Here is a 25,452-nt window from a genome sequence, read left to right on the forward strand (position 1 = left end):
GGCGCAAACGGTGATTGCCAGTGGGACAAGGGCTAATAAGATTTAACGCTGGCGTCTAATTTTATCTTCCCTCTTTACTCTCAGAGCACTGATAGAGCTGCTGCCGGACAGAAATACCAAACAGGTTGTTCTGACCCCAAATGAAGGACCGTGGGGGCCATTTGAGGAAACTGCTCTCTCTTAATTTGCTAACAACTCTCCATCTGAAACATTTCCATCACTGTCCTCTCCCTCCAGAGGACCGGGCACTTTTGTGTCTGCACCCACCACAGGTAGCCAACCCATCTGCACTTCAATTTAATGGACTGTCACGAGGGTCTCCCTAAGGTGCACAGTAGCAGCAGAAGAGGACATAACGCCTCCATATTTGTAGGTGAAGGACTTTCCCGTCAGTGAAACGTGCCTTCAGGTAAGGGAAAAAAATTGGCTCAATTTTTATTGCAGTTGGGATTTCATTTGGCATTTCTGTTGAGCAAAAACAAAGAGATCCATCAAACTGACCGGGATAATATTCATCTGTCAACTTTGCACGTCCTGGAAATACTGTATTTCTGACAACTCTTTCTCATTATTGCCACTTTGGTTATTCCAACGTGTCCTGCAGCACACCGCTCACATGAAATTGAGCCACAACCCCACCCCCGCTGGTGCCAACGCCCGAGGCTACGGCACATCACAGCCTGTGATCCCCCGACTCTACAAAAAGCCTCCGACTCATTGTACTCCTCCTCTCTGCACTGTAGGTGAAGTGGGGTGAAAGAAAGACAGATCACAAAACAAGCTCCACCGCACAGATGGAGAAGGGGAAGCCCTCCAAGACTGTTTGTTACCGCTGTTTCCATGGTGATCAGTCAAGGTTCAGTTTTGACAATGTGGTGTGTTGCAAGAGGGTGAGAGATTTTGATAAGATTTTGGTACAGTCAGAAAAAAAAATGCAATAAAATGGGCGATTTGTGCAAGAGATTATCCTCAGGAAGGCAAAACAAATGTTCTTCTGTCCCGTTTCCTTTACATCGTCACCAGCCTTTTCCAAACACGACACCGACCAGACATAACTGATGTAGGTTCAGTACGGTATGCATAAGCGCACTTCAACTTGCGTGATTATGGAGAAAGTGTGGTGCACGTCATTCTGGCTGAAACGATCAGCTGTCTCATCAGTCATTACTTGTCTGTGCTGCTATTGTCTTGCTCGGGGGGAGACTACAAGCTGGAGCTTTCTGCTCCTACAATGTTATCGCACAGCTCTTAATTTGGACAAAATCCTCTTGCTGCTCTCTCTCCAGACTTAATGGTCAATTTGATCCAATAATGAGTAACTGGTGCCTTATAGGCCACTACACACACATGCGCATGCACACAAGGGCACACACACTCTTTCTCCTCCTCCTGCTGCTGCTCAAATCTGTCCCAATATCAATTTCACAGATAAACGTGTGGCAGTAGGCGAGAAATGGATCCTGCGACTGCTCACACATAAAAGTCTGAAATAACCCCACAGAAAAAAAAGGATGTGGAAAAAAAAAGTTGGGAATTAAATATATTTTTCCACAACACTTCCTTATAAGTGGCTTAGCCTTATTGAGGGGCACATTATGGGTATAACCATTTTCCAGCTATCTGCCAGAGATTACAGCCTTTAAGCTTTGCACTGTCATCAAAGTTTCCCATAAATCAACTGCAACACAACTGTGAACATTAGCAGGAAACAGCCACAGAAAGCACTTTCGATATTCATCTCTTGAAAAAAACCAAAGGACATCCTGTAAGTACAGGACCATTTCCCTGAATATCTCCGTCATCATCAAAGCAGGCGTCACAGGCGAAGCATGTCACACCGAGGCCTTAAGAAGCACGTAATGGCTGGCTGGATCTGAGAGGGATTTTGTAGAATCTCTTTTTGGAAATCCTGACATTCAAGAAAGTGTGGAGGAGGAACATTGGCATTTTTGATGTAGACTTGCCCGTGGGTTCCCGCTTTGCACACGCGGAGATGTGCATACTGGGTGATGCCATACACTATTCCACTGATCAATAGGGGGCGGTAATGTGCCAGAAACATACACGAGCAAAAAGAGGGAAGAAGCCGGCCAGTAAACAAGGACGTAAACAAAGCGGGGCTCAAATTTATAAGACAAAAATCAGCTTTATAAATATTTTATTGGGAAGGGAAACGCACTCACAACCTTTGCAAGACCTCGAGGATGCACACAATGCATTTCTGTGAGAAACATGTGAAACAGAAACGCTGGTTCACAAGAAAACTCCACACTGCACCTTTAAGTTACTGTCTGCAAAAATGGACACAGTAGTGAAATTGCATGCGAGTATAAAATTGAGTTAATGAAACATAAGGTGCAGCTTGTCCTTGCAGCTTGAATCATGGGCATGTGGTGAATTATGCAAGTAATGCCCCGAGAATAATGAGCAAACAATCAGCATGGCGCTGTTTTATTTACAATGAAGCTGAGTGAAAATACTGTCAACAGCAATTAACGTAGAACTGAAATTAGCTGAAAGCATGAAGTCTATTTGAGAGAGATTGGCTTGGGCTTCCAGTGGGTCATCGCAGTTTATTTCACCACCATTTTCTACTCTTTAAGAGAGCAAATCGACACAGAAGTCGCACGCCAACCAGTCCCAGCTGCAGCCGCCACTCCTGCCACACACGTCGCAACAGTCTGCTCCCCCTCATCTAAAACTGATGTGTTCATTTATGTGGGTGAATGTCGATCACAAAAATTATTCATAATTTCCATTCCCTGGGCAGCATGAACAAATGAGTGCTTCCAACCAAATAATTCAGCAAACGGGGGAAGATACTGAATGCACTTACAACACAGAATTATTCATAGTAGACAGCAGCACGGAGCAAAATAACTCAGGCCTCATCTACATTATGAGAATGAAGAGCAGTCCCTTGTCAAGGAACATTACACTCATATGACACAGCTGCCTTTATTTCAGCTCCCTGTCAAACAAAGCTGCACTGGGTGAAGCACAAAAATGATATCAATCAGGCGCTCGTTCCCGACAGTGGAAAGTGTACACACAGTGTATCGCCTTGCATATTATATGTGATCCTGGCACAGAAAACATCATGATGAAGTCCGACATCAATAAAGTTTATGTAACATAACATGAGTGGTGAGAGAGCTGTGCGTGGAAGATGAATTACCGAAAAGCAATTATGAGCACAGTATCCATCTCCCTCAGCTGACTAACTTCAATGTCGGACCACAGGCCCACTCAGGATGCATGCACGCGTGCGTCTGAACTGGGCTATGTCTTGTTGGTGTACGTTTCAGTCCAACAATTTTTGGAGCCGGCTGTTTTGGAGGGATTTAAGTTCTCATATTGTGAGCACAAATAATGAATTTTTACCGTTTGGGAGAGGCGGCTGTGTGCTTGACCTGATTTGATCAATTAAAATGAACAGATGCTCATTTTCCCAGATGTTTTGTCATTACAGCACTGTTTGGGCGCCAGTGAGTTTTGAAACTTGTGACATACGGCACGCTCTCGGCAGGTAAGTGCAGAAAACTTCTGCAAACTTGGGCCGTCCTCTGTGCTCGAGTTCTTTTCTTCAGGAGCCACAGTCTGGCTGTCAGATATTATGTCAAACACGCTTTGGAAGGACAAAACAACTCACAATAACACCATGAGGAAAGTCTAAAGTGTGTTTGGCAGAGGTCTAAATGGGACGCTGGGAAAAGATGGCCATTAAACAGCACGGGACGGCCGAGACAACCGCACTGCTGGATCGGTCCTCACAGTCACAGGATGTGCTGCATGTCATCTGAGCACACAGACACGGAGCGTTTCTGCATCCCCGCCTCCTCCTCAATCTCACTCACAGCAGGTGAGAGTGAAAACAACGGAGCCACACATAACACGACGGCTGGGTGGCAGCAGCGACCTTACAGCACCGCCGATTCATCCTGCGGATACTTTATTTTTCCTAGAGGGAGTTTTGACTGTCACAGCGTCGACAAAGACACACAAATAAAACTCAAATCAAAATCTCAAACTCAAACTCTCCCACTGGTCAAATTACGTCACATCATATCAATTTTGTCTCCATTAATTACCTTTAATAAAGGCAACACTTGACATTGAAACCTTCAAATGTCTCACTTTGTCCTAGCAAACCTCAGAATGATTCACTTTACCGTACCGTCAAATGTTCAGCACATTTACATGAAAAAGAAACGACTTTTCAGTCATCAAGATAGTTGTGGATTAAATTTTTGACGATTGACTAATTAACTAATAAATTAATTAATTGGCATTTGTCATTTAAGATGAAATGTTACATAGTTAAATGCTTTGGCAATGCATCGCATCTTATTTTGTAGGATCTTAAAGTGAAGTAAAAGTAAAGTAACTTGTAGCTATAGTTGCCATATAAATGTAGTGGAGGAAAAAGCAGAATATTTCAACTTGAAAAAGTGGTGGTGGAGGAATATAAAGCGTAATGAAATGGAAATCAAGTTAAGTACAGGTGCCTCTAATTTGTACTTGAATAAATGTACATAAATTACTTTCCACCACTGCCCATAGTGACACATACACGAACGGATCCACAACGAAAACATGAAATGGAAAATCTGCCTTTTCTTGTTTACAAATCGAAATATTCATATTTAGAGCTGAACTGAACTATTACTTGAGTAATAAAAAAACATCACGTCTACTCTGACACGTCACTCACTCGTACCCTCTTGATGTTGACAGAAAGCCGTGTCCCGTCCTTTGTCCTCTTTGTGCCCTGTTAATCGATAAGAGTGGGTCTGTGTGCGAGTGTGTGCTTGTTTGTGAGAATCAGTTTGTGTTTTTGACCTTGAGAGCGAGAACATATTTTGAAAGTGAGGACATTTTGACCGGTCCTGTCGTTCGGACAGACCTTCATGGGGCTGTTTGAGGGTTCAGAGTTGGTTTTAAGGGTTAGGTTAGAATAAGACTCAGGTCAGGGTTTCGGTAAGGGTTGGGGTTTGGCGTGTCGTTGTGATGGTTGAGGTTAAGGAACGCATTATGCCAGTGAGTGTTCTCATAAGGATAGCAGTACAAGTGTGTGTGTGTGTGTGTGTGTGTGTCCTGTGGTGGCATGTCAGGTCACACTAGCCCACAGAGGGGAACATTCCTTTCTCTTAAGCAGTCCAGTCCACTCTGAGGCTCTGAACACACTGACGCTGGATGCAGCACTCCGGCTGCCCAAACCAAGCTGCTGCATGGTGGCCAGGACAATGACAGGAAGACCAACCACAACCATTTCCTACAGTGCGATAACACCGTCAACATGATGCCTGCTCCTGAAACTCTCAACATGTTGTTATTTCTGACATGCAGATATCAGTAATTATGTTTAATATTCATCCATTTTGGGGTAAATCGTGCTTTCATTACTGCAGTGGAATGAACAAAGGCACTGTAAAGTTGCCATTTATTTCTCTCTCAGCATGTAATTGTGTCTATGCATAAAACAAAGCATGTTTCCTGTGCCCCAAAGAAACAAGTCACACCAGCCTCTGAGGTTACTGTAAGCTGGGACAACAAGAAAATTGGAGAACAGTCCCAAAATAGATGAACAAGCCAACCTGGTGCCAAAATAAGGATAATAAAAGGTTCCAGGCTGTGTTGTGTGTGTGTGGGGGGGAGAGATTCTTTCATAAACAGCTAGTATTATAGGTCTGGAAAGCAGTGGGAGGCTGACTGCTTTCTGTGGACTAAACAGTGAGCCCACTTGTTGGGAAGAGCTTCACTCAGCACAGGACTCAGCTCTTTCCGACGCACCATAATTGCAGCTCTCCTGGCTTACTTTGTGTATTGGAAAGTCAAGGAATAGCGGCACCAGACTCCCAGGGAAACCTGCGAGTACCTCCAATGAGGCCAATGAGAGCTGAAGTCGTCTGGACTGCTGCCCTAAGAATGAGAGCGAGTCACTGAGGCTCACCGACTATAGCCACCACAGCATCCTGTCCAAAACATTGGTAACATTCCCTGAGCTGACGCAGCCTCCAGAGAAACCGATCCAAACAGATGGACACTTCTCACAAAACAACCTCTTCAGTCTTTTCTGTGCAGTTGGTTTCCGGCATATTGTGGTGAATATCTGGATGTTTTGAGGATGTGAGAGCCCGGTTCAACATCGGCTCTCGTGATGACATCAGGAAGTATGAACGCTGCTGTAGCTTCAATGAAGCTTTCCCTTGCAAATAGTCACAAATTTTCCAAACGAATGCAAATGAATGTAATGGAAAAGGGTTCGGGTGTAAACACACAAGGATGTTCAGCAGCAGCACCCTCCATAACTCAGTGAAATCAGACACAGTTGGAGGAGCTGGACAGACTTTAAGAGGAAACTGATTAGTCAAAAAATTCTCCGACGATGTAAAAGAGGGCAACAATTTAGTCAATTTCAGTGGGACTGTATGGTGATGTTATTTTATGATGTTCATTTATGTTGTCTAAATTAATCTTTCCAAGCAAATTGGTATTAAAAACTAATAGTTACTGAATATTTTTATCTTGCCAGTGTAAATGGCTTTGTTTGATGTAATGCAGTTCATTGCATTAAAAGTCATTTTACATGTGAGCGGGGGAAGGTAATTCATTGTCAACAAGTTTGATAATCTATTAATATTTTATGTCATTTATTGAGCTGAAACGCAAACTTCACCCACTTCCAGTTTCCCAAATGTGAAACGTCGCTTTCGTGACATTATCAGGGCAAACTGAATGTCTCTGGGAACTAAACAATTTAAATAGGTCTCCTTTGGTTTTGGACACTTTTCACCATTTTGGGACATTTTATAATTAACTAAAGCTAAAACACGTAGTCAATTAACAGATTAGTTAATCAACAGAAAATAGCCAATAATTGTGCTAATACTCAAAAATATATTGACAGATACATCAGTAATGAAAATGATGAGTTGCTCTACATCAGCCATAAATTCTTTATAAATTAGAATAAAAAAGCCTCAACCATAGCACATCACCCTGCCTTAATGTAAGCAAGAAAAGACAGCATAACCAAACACAACATACAGTAACAGTGTTCAGCGTTCCTCCCAGCAGCCAACAGCTATGCATGCTGTATTAATCCCAATCCAACAAACCCCCACAGTTACAAACCGCCTGAATCAGTCAGCATGGCTCCAGTCAGCAAAATCATCACACACAATAAAGAAGATGAGCTCCGTCTTCAATAGCCGGCATCCAGGGATTCAATTTTTCAAACATCTGATGAGGTGGAGGGGGGACTGCAACTCATTGATGCATAGCTTACATCAGCAATAAATTATTCATGAACACTGGAACACACACACACACACACACACACACACACACACACACACACACACACACAGCTGATACTGTACACAGAAACGGGATAAATTCCACTTCCTTTGCAACATGGATAGATGACCCAGAAAGAAATCCTGTGTTTGAGAGCTGGTGTCACTTGACTGTCTGAGCTCAAACGAGCCTTTTCAACCTTAAACTTTGAGGACTTCCACAGAAACTGAAGAACACAGAGGCCTGACAAGGCTGTCCCATCAATAAAACAGATGATATAACATCCTGGAAGAACAAACGCTCCTTTTTAGAAAGGATATCAGTAAAAAAAAAAAAAAAAAAAAAAAAAACTCTACCTCCAGCACATTTAGGAACCATTTCTGCCAAGTTGGCATGTTACCAAAACATTACTGGAAACATTCAAAAACAAATCAGCACCTACTCAGAGCACGGCGCTGCGAGGAGGAAACAGCCTGCTGCATGATTGGAAGTGCTGAAAAGCTCTGAAAATGAATTTAAGGTGTAACAAAAAGCACGAGAGAGAGCTGTTTGTTTGTTTGCTTGCCTGATATTTTCACCCGTCACTTTGTGCCAAACAATATTTTGACAAGATTCTCCTTTCAAGGCAGACTAATCATGTGAATAAAAGCAACTGTGTTGACATCTTGAGGTCATTCGGGCTGAGCAAGAAAAGCCTGCAGCTGACAAGAGAGACAAGACATTCCTTACATTCTCAATTAGCCAAACTCAAAGACATAAGGGTACTGGCAGGTACACAAAACGTACTGTGCATGTATTTGTAAGCTATACAATGTGTATTCCACAGCAAGGCAACAGTATAATTATCACACATTATCTGAAATGTGCTCCTCAGCAGCACACGGTCCCTCAGACAGAAACCTGTTCCTCCACCCAGCCAGTCCTGTGCAGCTAAAGCAACTCTACAGGCGATAACGACACCTGATCTGAAATCTAAATCCAGCATCTCTGCTACACTGCAGCACCACCAAACAGCTCAAAACTGCAGATCTGTTACAACTTAGGACTCCTGTTACACAAGGAGAGAAAAAGAAAAAAAAAAAAACACTTGCAGCCATCATTAAAAAAAATAGCTCCACCCAGATGCGGCACTCCTCCCACACTGCTGCCATTAGGACAGTCACAGGCTTTTAAATGTTCACCTCAGTGTTTTCATTGTACAAAGGCTTATCAGATCAAAGCCCTTTTCAAACAGCACCGCGAACAACCGCTCCTCCTCCCAGGTCAGCTCGTGTGTGTGTGTGTGTGTGTGTGTGTGTGTGTGAGCATGTGGACGACATGAGGAGGGAGGCCTTTTCAGACAGGAGCGTCCGGTCCTCATTATGTGGCCCGTGACATGAGATACAAGTCAAAGGCACAACACAACGGCTTCCACAGACAGATCAGTTACCTGGAACAGAGCGCTGAACGCCGGGGACTCGCTTCAGCTGCCGGCAGCTTCACAATTTAAGAGAAGAATAGACCCGAAGTGCTCCATGCGAAATTAATCATTTAACGAGAAACAATGAAGGACAAATGCATTGACCAAAATAAATGTGTGAGTTCATTCAGCAGGTCTGGTGGTTTCCAGCAGCAGTAAGACATCCACACCTGGAAGCTGCCCAGTAAAACCACAGTCTTATCTCATGGCCACTGGAGCAGATGGGTAAATGCATTGTTTAACAGCCCCGTGAATTGGCTTCCTTCCTCAAACTGATGTGTTCTTTCCCCCGGCAAGATTTATTCTGTTAGTCCGGGGATCAAACTCATGACCTGCTTCTTTAACCTTTGCTTTCTTGACAGAGGACGTGAAGAATTGAACCAGCAGATCTTGTTTTGGTCAAACCGTAAACACTTCACCTTGGAATTTAATGGCAATTTTTTAACGGGATTTTCCGGGCTTTGCCGAGCGTTCGCCTTTGTTCGATAGATGAATAATAGGGAAATGACAGGAAACAGGGGAGACAAGTCTGGGTGGAAAAACAAAGGTCCCTAACCAGGACTGAACCAGAGACGCTGCAGTTCATTGATATGCATCTGAAGACCAGCAGGACACGAGGACGCCACTTTAAACGGTCCTTAATTTGAAAATACTGTCGGCACTCTTCAGCTTAGACTTGGAGTATTTATTACCTCCTGTTGGAAAAGATCTTGAATGTGAGCATTTTGAATAAATTATATTCTAAAGTACTCTAAACATGCTGTTGCTGAAACATTTGTCCACACTGATGATGTTTTTAGAGATAAATCTACCAGGTTCGGTTTTTCAAATGTCAAAAAAACCCGAAGTGACACCTTCAAATGTGCCGATTTGTGCCCAAAAGTCCAAAACCCAAAGATATTAAGCTCACAGCGATACAGCACATGACAAGGAGAAATATCAAATCCTCAAATATGAGATCCACAGAGCGTTTTTCATTCTCTGGGAACTTTTCACAATCATTAATTGATTATTTTTCAACCAGTCGTTCTAACTCCACTATACTTGTTTGCTAGCAAAGGTTTATCACGACATCTTGATCAGTAGAGGAGACCTCGCCTGCAGGTTTAAGCATGTGAGCTACACAATAGGCATAATATATAACACATTTAACAAGGAGACACTTCACCCACAAGAGCTCCTTTCCGTGCTCAAGTGAAGATGTTTGAACTCCAGTTTTTGTTTTGTTAGGAAAAAGGAGTGAAGTTATTCCAGCTATCATTATTAACACGTAGGAACAAAACAAAAAGTAGTTCTTTCCATTCATCCTGACATTCCTTAAATACCTCAGCCTCCTGGGTGTGCGCGCATGCGCGTACACGTGAGCGCGCTCATATGTAAAAAAGCCGAGCGAGGTGCCTGTCCATGTATTTTCATGTCCCCTCGGCACATCTGGCTCTTGTTACAGCCCCTGTGACCTGTGTGTGGTTCTGCTCCATCCCAGCCCCCATCTCTCCTCTGCGGGAGAGCAGAGTAATGACTGAGTGCTGCTGCAGTTCCCAGGACCCCCGGCAATATGGCTGTTCACTCCTTTGCTCGAGGCTGGAGATGGCCTCCTGCTGACCAGTTTGTTATTTTTTTTATCTTTGTCTTCAGAATGTGTTTTTTTTTTTTTTTAACGGAGAGCGAGTGAAGCCAGTGGCAGCTTGATCTAGTCATTTATCTCATCCTCAGGATATGTCTCCAGAAACACTGATTCATGCACTGCTTTTGTCTGCTCAGGATGTTGGCCTTTACTGCTATCACTGCGGTCATAACACTGGCAGTTCCTCCACAAAACAGCAATTACTGTTTTGACCTCATGCAGTGTTCATTTTGATTTACAACCTAATCTAAAAAGATGAACACATAGCGGGTCACAGAATGTTATCGGCTGTAATGAAAGTACTGACAAACAGAGCTGAGAGAACAAATCTTGCTTTAGTGAAAAGTGTTTCGGGCTATCAGCATCAGATATTGTTTTACTAACTTTGGGGAGTAAAACAGAATTATCTTAATAGAGAAATGCCACATCATGTTTTGTGCAAACATGTTGCTCTATTACTATTAACGTAATGCAGACGTTAATAGTCTGCTGCCTGGAAACGTTGCTTAATAAAATACCTAAAGGAGTGGCCAGAAAACCTCTTTTATCGCAACATCTGGAAGGTTCTGGGACACCAGTTACTCAAAAAAAAAATAAAACATCATAGCATCGCCATCATGCACATAATCACGAGCAGACTGCAGCTTTCTTTCCTCTAACACCTTCTGTGCATGAAAATAACAAGTTTAAAGGTGGATTACATGAACTGAAGACAATTCTCCGGGTGCCCAGCGTGTTTCGCAGCTGTAAGAAGTGTGTAGGTGGGATTCTTTTCTTGTTCTGTGACTCCATGAAGCTGCCACTGATGGCTGATGACAGACTGACAGTGTGATGACAGAAGTATTGCTCAGTGCTCATTTCCCTCTTTAGCTCTTTTTTTAGCTAAGTTATTACCAAGCATGCTGCTGATGAATCATATTCACACACTCGTCTTACAAAATGTGGCATACATGTCTGTCTGAAGCAGTTGCACCATCTTATTGTTATCTTCAGATTGCTGTGCTCTCTGGAGATTATGACCCATTTATGAACTGGATAATGATGAAATGCCACAATCAAGACCAATTCTTCCTAAAAATGGGGTTTGATTTCTGACAGCCAATTTCCTCTTTATATTCAATCTGTGTCTTTCTGCCATGTTTGCCGTTGCCATGTTCATATGTACCAAAAATAATGGAAAAATAAATGAGTGCAAAAGTTGTATTTTGTGTACATCAACAACTCGGATAATAATATTTTAACTGATTAATAAAATTATTGTTAAACACCATTAGTGGCACTGTTTTGATGATGGTTTATGATTTAATTTCAGGTATACTGGCTCCAAAGTCCTTCTCTTCAACACACAAGTCTTCAGCAGAGCAAACGGGATAAATCAATCTCTGCAGTTCATTAACTTCCAAAGAAGAGCAGCTGAGATGAAGTGAGGTCTGGGTCTGCTCAGTGAGAGAGGGGTCACGGAGCGTTGAATAAAGGGAGGCTATCTCACTGACAGCAACACGAGGACCAAAGGCGCTGCAGAGATGCACCACTCTGCTGCTGATCAACCGTACGCAGATGAGAAACGATACATTCCTCTCTGGATGAAAAGCTCAGCCTCTTAATGGGTCCGGACCAAACAAGGGCCCACGTCCAACAGTCCTAACTGTCAACTGTGTTTGTGCCGTTATCATTACTGCACTTCAAAGCAGCACCATCTCTAAAGGGACATGCTATGCTGGCTCTGCACACTCCGTTAGAGCCATCAGCTCTCATTGGCTAAAGTAGGCCAGAGCCACAGTGCACAGAGTGATGCGTTAAAGATTAATGAAGGTATTGCACAAGTAAACCAGCTTAAAACATGCTTAAGCATAATCAAATATTTAGAGGTGGCAATCTATATAGCTGGTGTGTTTGAGCCACATGTTTGACTCAAGGACCCTGGACAGGCCCTCTGGGTATAGTAACATATCATGGATGAATAGAGACAGCCATGCTGGTTCAATAGCTGGTTTCCATCCAAGTTTGGGTGAGATGTACACACACACACATGCAATATATATCACACATCATATATGATTAAAAAGTGCAATTGGAGAGCACAGACTGAGCAAAAGATGTTTTCAGGCTCGCTCTGGATGTTTGCTGTTGTCAATAAAAGAAGAGTTTAAAGTATAAAAATAAAATGGCATTCATCATATTCATAGTGATTAAGTGATGTTAGATCCAAAGGCTGACTTTAAATTATCTGTTCATCACAGCTCCCAGAAATATTAAACGGGCTGTGCTTCCCTCGTTTATGGCTCCCTTTGTGTTTACATTAGAGTATCATAAAGCACGTCTTTTTTTCACCTCCAGGGCATAAAACTTTGCAAATATTAGCTGACATAAATGAGCAATAACCTGCTCAATATTAATTAATTCCTGAAAGGCTATTTCCATTTTTCATGTGGGCGTGTTTACTGACGCGGCTGCGTTTTCGTCTGGGAAGCCTTATTAGTCATCTCAATGTAGCTGCTGGAAAAAACACAGCCACAGTTTTTGTGACATTTCAAAAGTTCATTTTGCAATTTGCTACTAGCAAAGAGGCATGGATTTAATCCCGATGGGGATTCATGGAGGTGTTAACGCATCTTGTTTCTGGCAGACAACTTGCAAGTGTGTGGTGGCAATGCAGCACATTAAAAAGAGGAAGTACCTGTGTGGGACTGCACAAAGGCAGGCAGCTTCTTCTCCTATCATCTCCAGACCAATCATATCATCTCTGAAGATTTTCCAGCAAACCCACCCCAACACACACACACACACACACACACACACACACACACACACACACACACACACACACACACACACACACACACACCTCCACAGTTAATTGCTTCACCTCTCTTGAGTCCAATTATGGACTCCATACCTTCAGCCTCTCATTTATGCTGTTTTCCAATTCACAATGCTTGTACCTTGCAATGAAGTGTCAACTGAGAGACGGGTCAGAAATAATTTAGCCCTTATCAGGCAGCGCAGGACCAACAGTTTAGCACTGCCTCGAAATTGAGGTGTTGCAGTTTACACAATCATATCTCCACAGACATCTGACTGTGACAAAGACAGGGTGAGTTGTTGCAGGTGAGATGAAATTTTATAACAAAGTGGAGAGAATGGAGATGAGACAACCTGTGTTTGTAAAATATGCATGATGCATGATGCATGATTCATGATGCGATCACTTCCAGGTCCACCACTTCTAAAACAAGCCAGTCACACTCACAAATCACAATATTCAGCCCATCAAATACAATAAATTGAACTGTTCAGTGCTGACAACATAGGCTAATAAAGGATAAAACCTAGAGAATTTACTCATGCCCGTAGGGTGACACTTCCGTTATGATGTTACGACAAATACTGCGCGAAGCACGAGAAAAAGAAATGACAGGAGACCTCAGAGAGAGAAGGAAAAACTCAGGACAAGTCAATCAATCAAAGTACTCCTGCTTCACAGTAAATATTGGATATTTTAACAATGTAATATAGCTTACATGTATCTCTTTGTGGACTTACTGGCTGTGGCAGCTCAGTGAAATGAATGATGAATCTGTCTCCTTGATGTTCAAATTACTGAGAGAAATACCAAGAGAAAAATTCCAAATTTCCTTGTGTGCAAATACAATCTAAAAGCAGCAAAGACAGCATGCTAATGGTGCCACATTATGTCAATATTAAGGCATTCTGTAAAAGATACTGTCATGGCTGAAACTGTGAGGCTGTATGGGGAGTTTTCATTTAAATGAGCCTGTAAAAACACAAGGAAAAACCAACCAAATGTGGAAGGAAGAGATTAGAAGTTCATTCTGCCACCATATCTTTGAACTCTTTGGAAAACTGTGGGCTAGATTAAAGTTGAACACAGAAGCTGCCGTTAAGTGCAGCGCTGTGTCCTGAGTTACAGATAGGAGAGTGTCATTTCATGTACTTCATCAGAACTACAGATAATATCCATCTCTTTTGCTCCTTCTTTAATCTTGTGCTGAACAGAATATTAAAACTCTTCATAAAAGGGGTCTGACCACTTCAGAGCGGAGGGAAGAAATCAGCACATTAGATAGAAGAAATAGGCCAAGATGGTGCCATGGAGTACAGTGAGGGCACAGTACACCAAACAATCCTCCCTCACATGCAATGAAGGCAGTCAATCTCCAAATAGAGCAGCCGTACAAACACGGCGGTTTCATCCGCGACCAGCAACAGAAACCACTGCTCACAAGAAGGGAAGTGGAAGGCTTCTTAGAAACACTCTACTTTGAAGTGAGTGTAGGAATAGATGAGTTATTCATTTAGCACCTTTCTTCTTGCACCTCCGGTTGCAATAATCAAAGACGGTTTCTGAGGAAACTAAGAGATCTACATGCGTCTTCCAAGCATAGCATACTGTAAATTTTGCATCTTTTTCATGAATAAACGGCAACTACCTGTTTCATATTCCAGGTGGAGGAAGCAGGCAACGAACAGATTTTCTCGCGCATCACAAGCCCTGTGCAGGTAGATACACCTTTATTGTGTGACAATGACGGGAGTGTAACAGGCTATTTTTAAACAGCAAATTATAATGTACAAAGGCAGTAAATTGCTCAGCACAGGGTAGAGCCCGAAAGTCGTCGTGCAACATTGCAAGGAACAAGTTAAACACTGAGACTGCGAGCCTGCGTCACTGTTAAGCGAACTTTCATGAGCTGCATAGAAGATGGAGGAGATGGTGAGAGCCTGAGGCCACAGACAGAAAGACACAATGTTTCAAAACACAAGTGACCTAAAAAATATAAAAAGAAACCCATCAAGCAGTCTCAACAGCAGTCGAGCTTAACAGATCAAATAAAAAAAAAGGGAGCTTTTGTTGTAGCTGTGACCACAACTGATGCATTTTTAAATGAAGCCTTTGATCATGTGGCCATTTGATCCCATTCACAGATTACACTTTGATGATTCTTAATGTTTATTTAACGTGTGTAAGTCCTCCTTATCAAATCAATTCTTAATACCAACAGCAATCTCTCTAATCCTATTTCACTAGATATCTAAATACCGGTGAAATGGAGGTGCAATTGAAGCAGACATAGCTAAAAAAAAAAAAAAAAAAACAGAAGTTCGCCTTGAAAAACTGCAGAGCTGATGATCAAGTCTGATGATGTGGGCAAGAAAAGGTCTTTAAAATGTAAAATAACCATCCAGAGATGCAAGTTGGCAGTTAATACCCATTTACCACTGTGTGAGTCAGCCGTTTCTTAATTTTATTACTTTAACTTAGTTTTAATTATTCCCCTTGTTCTAAAAGGGCCCTATAATCTAGATGTGGAGTCAACGTGAGAGGTGTAATCCATTTGCACACCACTTGGTCACAGTAACCTTTTACTTGTAAAACAGATAGTCCGCTTCATCCCCGTTAGATTAATATTGATATTCCTTACTGGCATCATCTATTGCATCTCCTTTAACAATGACGGGGAGAGGAGAAAAAAAAGGGAGGAAGTTTAAAGCCATATAACGACTAAGTGAGAGATAGTGTTAAGAAGGGATGTAACTCAACTGAGGCAGTTGGTGCACTTAAGAGTGCATCAAGGTTTTACATGATTTTCTGCTGTCAGACAACATCGCCTGAAGTTTCCTCACTGACAAACGGCCAACCCCTCCGTCACACCAGCTAGCTCGCCTTGATTGATACGCAGTGACAGAAAGAGGAATGGACTTCATGTCACTTTTGGCCTCCGACGCACCAAACCAGCAGCATCAACAACGACAGACAGATGCATCACGTCAGCCAAACCTCTGTGTTCCTAATCTTAAAAACATGGATCAACAGCCAAAATGAACTCGCAAACCCTTTTCACGTCAGAGGGAATCTGTATGAATAGTCTTAAACTTTCAATGGGCACCATTTCAGCTCCTGTTAGGCAGAAAAATAAGGAGAAACAGCACTAAAGGACTGAAAATAACTAAGCAAAAAAACAAAAGAATCCTGAGGGCCGACCAGAGCTGCACTGACAAAACTGAAAACAACAGGCAGCTGCAGATAACAGCACCCGAAGGACAACTGTTTGCATGATGTGGCAGAGCGTTCAGACCACAGGGGTCGCAAGTTATCTTAATATATTCAGTGATGAGCTCAGGCCACTCTTTTTTATTCACCCAGCCTTCAGTAACAAGTGATATCAACGAAAACAAAAGAGACACTTCCCATCAAAATCACCGTAAAAGATTAGAGTAATTTCATTTAATAATATCAGTATTGAAGGTGATAACTGAAGGGTTTATTCAAACTAGTAGTATTTTGACTAGAGCTCAAACAATAAGACGGCTGGTCAGACAAAAACGGTGTTCTCTAGGGAACTGTCGCAGGCATCTATCATCATTTTCTGACGTTGGATAAACGTAACGGCAAACAGCAGATTAACAGATAATAATAATCATTAGTGAGGGCCTTCATTTTGACAAGCAGACAAAGACACATATTACAGAGCAGTAAAAGGAATTCTGCAGTTTAAAGCATTAAAGGAGGTAAAGAGTTATTTCATCAACAAAACACAATCATCTCAAGTACTGCGAGGTGCTAAGCATACTGTAACAAGCACGTTTTAAGCTCTGTTTTTCATAATTATTGTGTTCGTTAAAATGTGCTTACACGCAGACACTTTCATGACTACACGCTCCATGTGTCATGACGGAGGAACGTACAGTAATTAGAGTGCACGGTGTATGGATGCCATAGTGTGAGGAGAATAAAAGCCACCATCATCAGAGCTGTAAAACCTGCCCAGCTGCAGTCTTTGATCCTCCCCTCAAGCTCTCCTGCCTAATTCCAACACCTGCACAGCCTCACACTCACCATGCCTGGCCACACATAGCTCACAAAGCAACCCTCATCCCCCCCCCCCCCCCCCACCACCATCAGCTGTATGCATTAAAAAAAAAAAAAATAGGCTTAACAGATTTGTTTGTTCCCAGCTCTGAAGTAACAGCTTCATTTTAATCAATGTGACGTACTGGAATGCAGTCTGGACAGTCATCACTTGTTGTTATACCTCACCTTTCAAAGTTAATGAACAGAGCCGATGCATAAATAACACGCAGAGTGCTGAACAGACGCGAGCGTTCCGTGTCGTTTACTCCGACGTTCATCATGGGCCATGTCGTGTCATCAGCTGTCAGCCAGAGTCTAAAGCAGTCAACACAATTATTGTTGCTAGCAACGATGATTTTCAGTATCGGTTAGTCTGTTGTTTATTTTCTCCAAATCATCAATGCAGCATTTGGTCGATACAACGTCAGAAAACGGCGCAAAATGCTCATCACACTTTCCCAAAGCGAAATCTTCAAATATCTTATTTTGTGCGACCAACAGCCCAAAAGCAGACACAGAAAACATCACATCTGACAGGCTAGAATTCAGTCTTCATCACTGGATGCCTCAGCAGAATAAACTGATTCTATGGTTTTTTCTACAGAACACATACAGGGTCAGGTGAAGTTTTTTTGGCTTCATCTTCTTGGCAATGTGGTGGATCACAACTGGTTTATCAGTGTGATCAGGGATCTAACTTATGAAGCAGGTTTAACACGAACACCTGCAGTGTTTGTTCGTTTCAGATTTGACAGAGCTCAGCGCTTCACTCAGCATTTATCCAGCTAACTTCACCAAGCCTGCTCCATCAGACAGGGCCCTGCTCATTCTCCCATCTTAAACAGTGTCAAGACTAGCTTGTCAAGCTACCTCTGGTCACACACAAAAGTCCATTTTCCCTCCCTCAAAATATCATAAAATTGTTGTCAGCGACTTGCTGGGATTGGCCAAACCACACAGCTCCTCGTCTCCGGGACACAGTTTTGTAAGAACATGGGTGTAATTGCTTTGTCTGGATTCCTCGCTGTCCACAGGCAATACATAGTTTAAGGATTTAAGTGTGTAGGATTACTCATTAGTCTCCACTCAGTGATTCAGAGCACAAATAACATTCCTGGTCATGACCAGTAAGACCATATGGTGCACAACAGCACACGGTTCCCTGGAAAAGTGGTGAGACTATGAAATGAAGCATCTGCATGACCAGCCGCTTGTTGTTCAACTATTAGTGCAACTGCACATTTAGAATGAAAACTATTCTCACATTCATACATTATACACCGTACATACATTTTCATCTTCATTCAGTGTAGTGGTACACCTACTATAATTAAAGGTCTAAAGGTATGTTGTGCAAGCTGCAAATTACAGCGCGACTGTTGAAATGCATTTCCCAAAATGTTGCTTAATGTCAGCAATTATGTTTTAAGTAGTTGATCTCTGGTCATCGTTGAGTACAACATCAGCATGTGCTCAGTTTTCCCATCTATCTGAAAACACTTCAGGTCAACTAGGCAAACACATTTCAAGAGTTTGTGGTTGAAAGGAGAAAGGTTATGTACAAAGTATGTACATCCAACACCAAAACTGATATTCATTCCCTGAAATGTGCTGCAAAAAGCCCAAAAGCACTTTTGTTACAGTACTGAAAATCCCTGCCCCGCTCCTATGAGAATAAATGACCACTTAAGCACAATACGATTTGGGTTATGAATAGTACACAACATGAACAAGACTACATACAGCTAACAAAGACAAAAAAGCTCCTTCTGAAGACTAAACCTATTCAAAAACATTGTAGATTTTTTTCCAGGAGACGATGTGGCGATGTTAAAGGATAACTTAGCTAATTAGTTTGCACTGAGGCCAAACAGGAAGTCATAAAAGAGGAAGACGTCACTGAAGCACACAGGAAATGTTTATCCGTACCTCGCCCACCTACTGTGTCTGCAAAGCTATGGGCGTAATAAGATCTTAATTATTTAAACTTTGCTCAAGATGGAAGAGGTAACTGACTAACAACTTATTCTACATTAATAATCCAGCTACAGATTTACAGTATTTTTGCTTTCTGCCCTGACTCCACACAAAGGCTGCTGGCTGAGGAGACACACGTCTCTCAGACAAACTGGGACACTTTGGACAGGGCCTATTAAAGTCTGAGCAAGTCGCTGATGTCGGTCAGGAGATAAAATCAAGCATAGTGTTTGGTGTTTAATCATTTTGATCCAGTCATATTGATTATTTGAAATGTGTCTGAACTTTTTAAACAGAGAAATGAAGTGCTGCGCCTTGACTGAGCGGGTCACTTTCTAATCCAGGTCATCCAGGTTTTAGTGCACACCCACCGCTCAGTGAAGTCCACCTCGCACTTCCACTCTTAAACGCTCCCTCTCTCTCTAGTTTACTGTCCATGTCGGCCATATCTCCAGACATCCAGCATTTTTACCCATTGATTTTCAGCTTTTTCGCACAAATATCAAGAGAGCAAACTGTTTTATCGACAGCGTCCATTCTCACAAGAGGATTCTTCTCTCTCGAAATGAGGACATGGCTCTCATCATCTATATGTACTGTTCAGTGTTTGCTCCACTATTTACTCAATTGCTCAACATCTTCAGATGTGTTCAGCATGGGGAAAAAAATCTTTTGTTGTAACATGTATGTGTGATCAGTGTACAAAAGCATCCTGCTTCTTTCTGCACCACTGCCAATAAACAATGTGTATGCAACTGAGTGAGCTGTCAAAGACCTTCTTATGACAATGAAGCACTGACAAGGTCTGCAGCAGCTGGTGTCCACATCACACACTACACTCACACAACAGGCTGTATATTGGTTTTCTAACAGCCTAATCAGAGAAATAATATTTGTAATTATTGTAATACTATTCTAGTGTTTTATGCTTGGATGGAAAAAGTGGAAACAACAGAGAAGATATACTCCTTGTGCATTATCTCTGACAGCAGAGCCAACAGACAACCCCAATATAATGAACTTGAAGAACCATAACTACCTTATAATAATCATAAATTAGCACATTCAGACATAAATACAATATAATAACTCAGAAATTGGCACCTCAGATATTAGACACACGGCAAGGGCACACTGCGTAAAATAGCAGCAAGCTCACCTCCTCTTCTGCAGCCTCTCAGCAGGCTGAAGAGTCCTAATTTGCATAGTCAAAATGTGGTTGTGTTTTGTGCAAATTCAGAGGGGGAAAAAAAGCTTATCACTTACATGTCCATAGTTGATGAACCCATGTTTGCTGGCAATTTGATCGGCTTCCTCCTGACCTCCAGGTATGTGGACAGCCCATGTGTTTGTGTAGACCTTCTGACACAGTACTGGCTCCAGCCCAGACACCAGCAAGACCAACAGAGGCCCAAGCAGCACCTCCAGCAGCCTGAGCCTGCAGCCTACAGAGGGAGATGGAGGGCCTGAAGCCATGGGGTTCTCCAGTCTCTTCTCAGTCCACAGTCTCTGAGCACAGCGCCTCTCCGACAGGCCGGGGCTGCCCACGGCACATGCAGGTGCACAGAGAGAGACAAAGAAGGGGACAGTCGCAGCTCACCTGGCAGGAGGAGGAAAGAAGAAAACAAAGTGAGTTTATACTGTATATACAAAAAGTATGGAGAGCCTCGTGGTTATTCCACCGGTGAATCTTCCTTATGATCCACGTGGAAACTGTTCACATGAGGCCAGACAAAGAACATTTGGTCCAAATTTGAGGTTTTGTTCCCCCCTTTGCAGTCGCTCCAATGTTTAGTGGAGTACGGGACAGAAACAGGAATGGAGGAATGTGAAAGTTTTCAGATGTACTGTGACCGAACACTGGAGTGTTGAAATGGAGACAAAACCTATTAAATAATAAATTAATCTGTTTTGTCCATGAGGAAGAACAGCACTTTGGACCAGGCGTAGCACAGCCCAGCTAAGTACAGGCATTTGATACTCCCACAGGAAGCAGCAAGCAGGACGCCAAGGCCAGACCTGAAGCTGCGGTCAGACACACAGCAGCAAAATTTGGCGTTTACACTCCCATGGAAGGATATGGTGGATTGCAAAAGGAAAATGCTTAGGTATACAGGGCTGGCAGCAGAGGTGGAGAAGTGTGGTCGGAAAGCTAGACTACGCCCTGGATGCTGAAGGATCACAGCAGAGCCTCACCACGAGGTGAAGCAGCCAGTCAAGGGCGGGGTTTGAATGCCTGAGGCAGCCGCTGAATGGCTGCGGCCAAGGAGAGAACATGCACACTTAAAGTGTCAGAGGAAAATGTTTGACTGCAGCATACATTCACGAGATACCAATCTCAGTGCGGGTATTTCTTTGTAGTATGCTGACTGATATGTTATCACCGAGCTATAAGAAAACACAAACATCTAAAACACAATCTTAAAAATAAGACAAAGCCATATATCATGTTCGCACAGCTACAGTAGCCCCAGTGAGCAGAGACACATCTCGGCTCATGGTGTCACTGTTTGCTGATACAATTTGCCTCTAAACTGCTGTTTTCCAGCCCGAAGTGTCAGCTGTGCCCTTAGTCTCTAGAGATCATTATCCAAAGTGCTAACACTATTGTACCTCCGAGTTGGCCGGACTGCACTGAATACAGTGCTCCTATTCTCTACTGTATGCAGTCACATGTGTGCTCCTGATTCAGGTCTATTGTGGGACAGGCTTTCTCATCTTTTCGCAGGTGTTACAAGCTTCTATCTTCACCTCCTCTCCTTCATTAGTCATCCAATGAACCAAATACTCGGATTTAGCTCACTGTGCCATCACGCCACACTGCAAACGAACAAACAAGCTGTCCAAAATTTCCCTGGACATTCTGTTATGAAGCAAGACTGATGTGTTTGAGGTGGCTGGGACATCCCGCCGTGCTCTCAAAACAGTCATCTAATAAACAATATGTATGTGTAATGTATATTTGAATATACTGAGTGTTTTGACTGTTTTATTTATCTGCACTATCAGAAATGACAAGGCAAATTAGATACACGTTACCAAAGTGCTGGTTGCCGGCTAAACAGCTGTGTCCTGGGCTCTGTCTGACCAGCTACATCTATAATCGAAGGAAATTGGGGCAACGGTTACACTGATTTCTGGAAAGACTTTTAGGTACAGATCGTTTGCGTGACTTACTGCCAGCTGGTGTCTGTCCATTGCTAAGTAGTCCTCAACCAACCCTGCTTAAAGCATCCGGTCTGTGTTTCACCAAGATCAACAACCTCGGGGTATTGTAACGCCTGTTTCCTTATCTCGTTTATCAAATTTGCCTATACACTCACTGGCCACTTTATTAGGTACACCTCTACAATGCAATGCATTCCAGTACAACAGCCCTCCCATAACATCTGTCCTTACAAAGCTCATACAGTTCAGTTGTGGGTGGCTTTGTTGGAAAGGAATAAATTAAATTAGATATTTCTTTTTGAGGACACAGCCGGTGTTTTATACACGCACCAAATCTATTCACTTAGATGGCGACACATACAATGAAAACTTGTCTGTCAGCTGTGTACATTTACCTAAAGGCCAATGGGAACCTGTTCAACAGGTTAAATGTTCGCATGTAAAATGTAACAAGGATATTTGTTTCATTTATTTACATACTTCCAGATATTTGCTCTATATGTGCAACGTGAGACACGTGTTTTGTTTGTTGGAGTAGAGTTAGTCTTCTGTGTATTGGTATATTCTATTTGCATTCAAATAATGACTTTTTTTTACACTAAGCTTTGATAAAATGCTCACTGAATCGAGCATCCTGGAAAAGCAAAGTTTCAGTCATAGATCTTCGTCTGGCATTCATTCATTTGATATAAATGGTCTTAGCAGAAGAATTGCTCTTGCTACTAAAAAATGCTTTTGATGGATAATTTTCCCGTCTGGCTGATTACTCAGAAGTTTGAGGAGCCGCCTGGAAAACTCACTTTCTTTTTTGCATGCATTGTAAAAATAAATACAGCTATGTAGATCCCCTCTAATTTGAATTAATGCCATGTATCATTTATTATGCTGTTATTATATTTCACTCAGCCGTATATGTATACTGACACTGCAGACAACCCTACAATGTTCATTATCAAAGAAGCTGTTTCAGTAGCATTCAAATCAATATTTAAATCCCCTGCAATCACCTAATGTATGTGTGGAACTGATGGAAAAGTGAAGTAGCGCACAGTCAAAAAACGCCATTTAAAACTGCTGGAAAGACTTGATCACCAATGTACTGTAAGCAAAGCGATGAGTCAATGCCTGAAGGGTTAAGACAGACTTGGTTCAGTGTGCTGTGGAGCTACAGGTGACTGTATCAGTGGAGATCAGCCATCTTACTGTTCGGCCTGGCTGTGAGTTGGTGCAACAAGCGGCTAATCCATGCAAGGCTTTTCAAGAGTAGATTTTATAAATAAATTCCTGCATAACTGCTGACTTCGCCACAGAGACAACTATATATAAAACAAGCTCCGTGTCTATTAAAGCACACAGAACAAATCAGGTGTCTCTCAAAGTAGAACGCTTTTAAAATGTGCCAAACTTCAGTAACACCCAGATCCTCACGCTGCCTTTTTAATTCTTCCTTCCTGCTCAGTTAAGCCTATTTCATAAACACAGAAAAATCAGCCTAATTAGGTAGCAAGGATCCACACCCAACATTAACTGCATGTTTACTTTTTGTATCTCAGTTCCTACTGAAATTGAAGACAAACACAAAATGCTTCCTGTCAGAATTTGGTTCTGAAAGGCTCAGAAGGATATTTCAGCCAAAGTATTTATCAGATTTAAATGAATCCCAATTCTAAAATACCGCATACAGAGAAAATGAGCCAACAGCATAGACAGGGAAACAAGAGATCAAGCCGTGTAACTCACTCGGTTCAGTCCTCCGTCCTTTGATGCAACTAGTCCACAGAGTGTGAACCTTTCCAAACCTCCGTTTGATTTCCAGACACACGCTGACTTTAACGGCAGACGCCTGTGACCTCATTTGGCCGCCCAACCACTAACTTTCTTTCACGTCAGCGTGAAAACCACACGCCATGACATAACAACGGCCCAACTACTTTACTGTTCGCCAGAGACAAAGGAGAAGCCGAGCGTGGCGTTGTGAGCGGTCTCCAGTGTTACCACAGTCAATGATACCATATGTCAGCAGTGATAATAGAGGTTATAACAGGGAAAAAAACAAAAAAAATTACACCAAATTATAATTAGCCAAGTATCATTAAACCCAAAGGATAAAAGCAACCTCATTACCGACCTCATCTGGACTTTTTAAAAAGGAAACAGTTTACACCTCATCAGTTTATTATTTACATTCTAATGAGATAAAAATGATCTCAAACGCCTGCAGCCCGTATGAGCCTTATCTCACACTCAAATATCCTGTTGTTACTGCCGGCTTTCACACGACACTCATGAAACCAATGTCTTGATCAGATTTCCCACAGACGATTACGAAATAACAAGCCGTGTGTGTGTGTGTGTGTGTGTGTGTGTGTGTGGCGATAAAATATTGATAGCATTAGGCAAATTCACAAACATGCCATAAACACTAAATGTCACATTACGTTTGCTGCCAACTCTTCGACTGTTTTCCCCCTTAAGTGTGAGTACAGCAAATCACTGAAGTGTACAAGAGCAAACACTGCACCAAGCCTTTATTTTACTACATATGGTCTTTAGAGTAATTACCAGCAGTAATCCAACATTCAGACTATTATTATCACAAAGACTGTGCTTTAAACTTTTTGATTGTTTTGGTTCCCCAATTAGATTTTACATGTTTGCCTTGTTTACTCTCACATAAGGCTGCAGTGTTATCTGAATCTCCATCTAAATAAATAACGTGCGAGCCTGCATCATGGCAGGCACGGGCACTTTCTCCTCTGCAAGCTACATGTTGTCTGGTTATTCGTGAACATGTTTAAAACGCAGTGCGTGAACTGGAATTACAGAAGAGCCTGTTTCAGATCAGGAAATGAGTAAGTGACTACAGGATTCAGTCAGATTCACTCAAGTCATCAAGGAAGTGCAGAGATTTATGTTGTAATGTTGTCAAAAAAAAGACATTTATCATATAAGATTCAGGCAAACAGGAGCGCAAACACAGCTGCATTTTCATATTTGCTGAATTCCCCGTGCATGTCGAAGAAAGCATCAAAGCTTTCACTGCGAGCT

At 42.3% G+C, this 25,452-nt stretch overlaps 1 protein-coding gene across 1 annotated transcript in view; it reads right to left on the reverse strand.

Annotated features, from left to right (window-relative positions):
* Positions 1 to 25,452, reverse strand: part of furina (furin (paired basic amino acid cleaving enzyme) a) — a 73,381-nt gene that overhangs the window by 45,679 nt on the left and 2,250 nt on the right. Inside the window, exon 2 of the mRNA XM_076727329.1 lies at positions 20,503 to 20,836. Coding sequence (XP_076583444.1) covers positions 20,503 to 20,712 — 210 coding nt within the window. The 5' untranslated portion in view covers positions 20,713 to 20,836. The remainder of the gene's footprint in view (positions 1 to 20,502; positions 20,837 to 25,452) is intronic.

This window comes from Chaetodon auriga, chromosome 1 (genome assembly GCF_051107435.1).
Source record: "Chaetodon auriga isolate fChaAug3 chromosome 1, fChaAug3.hap1, whole genome shotgun sequence".
Classification (NCBI taxonomy): domain Eukaryota; kingdom Metazoa; phylum Chordata; class Actinopteri; order Chaetodontiformes; family Chaetodontidae; genus Chaetodon; species Chaetodon auriga.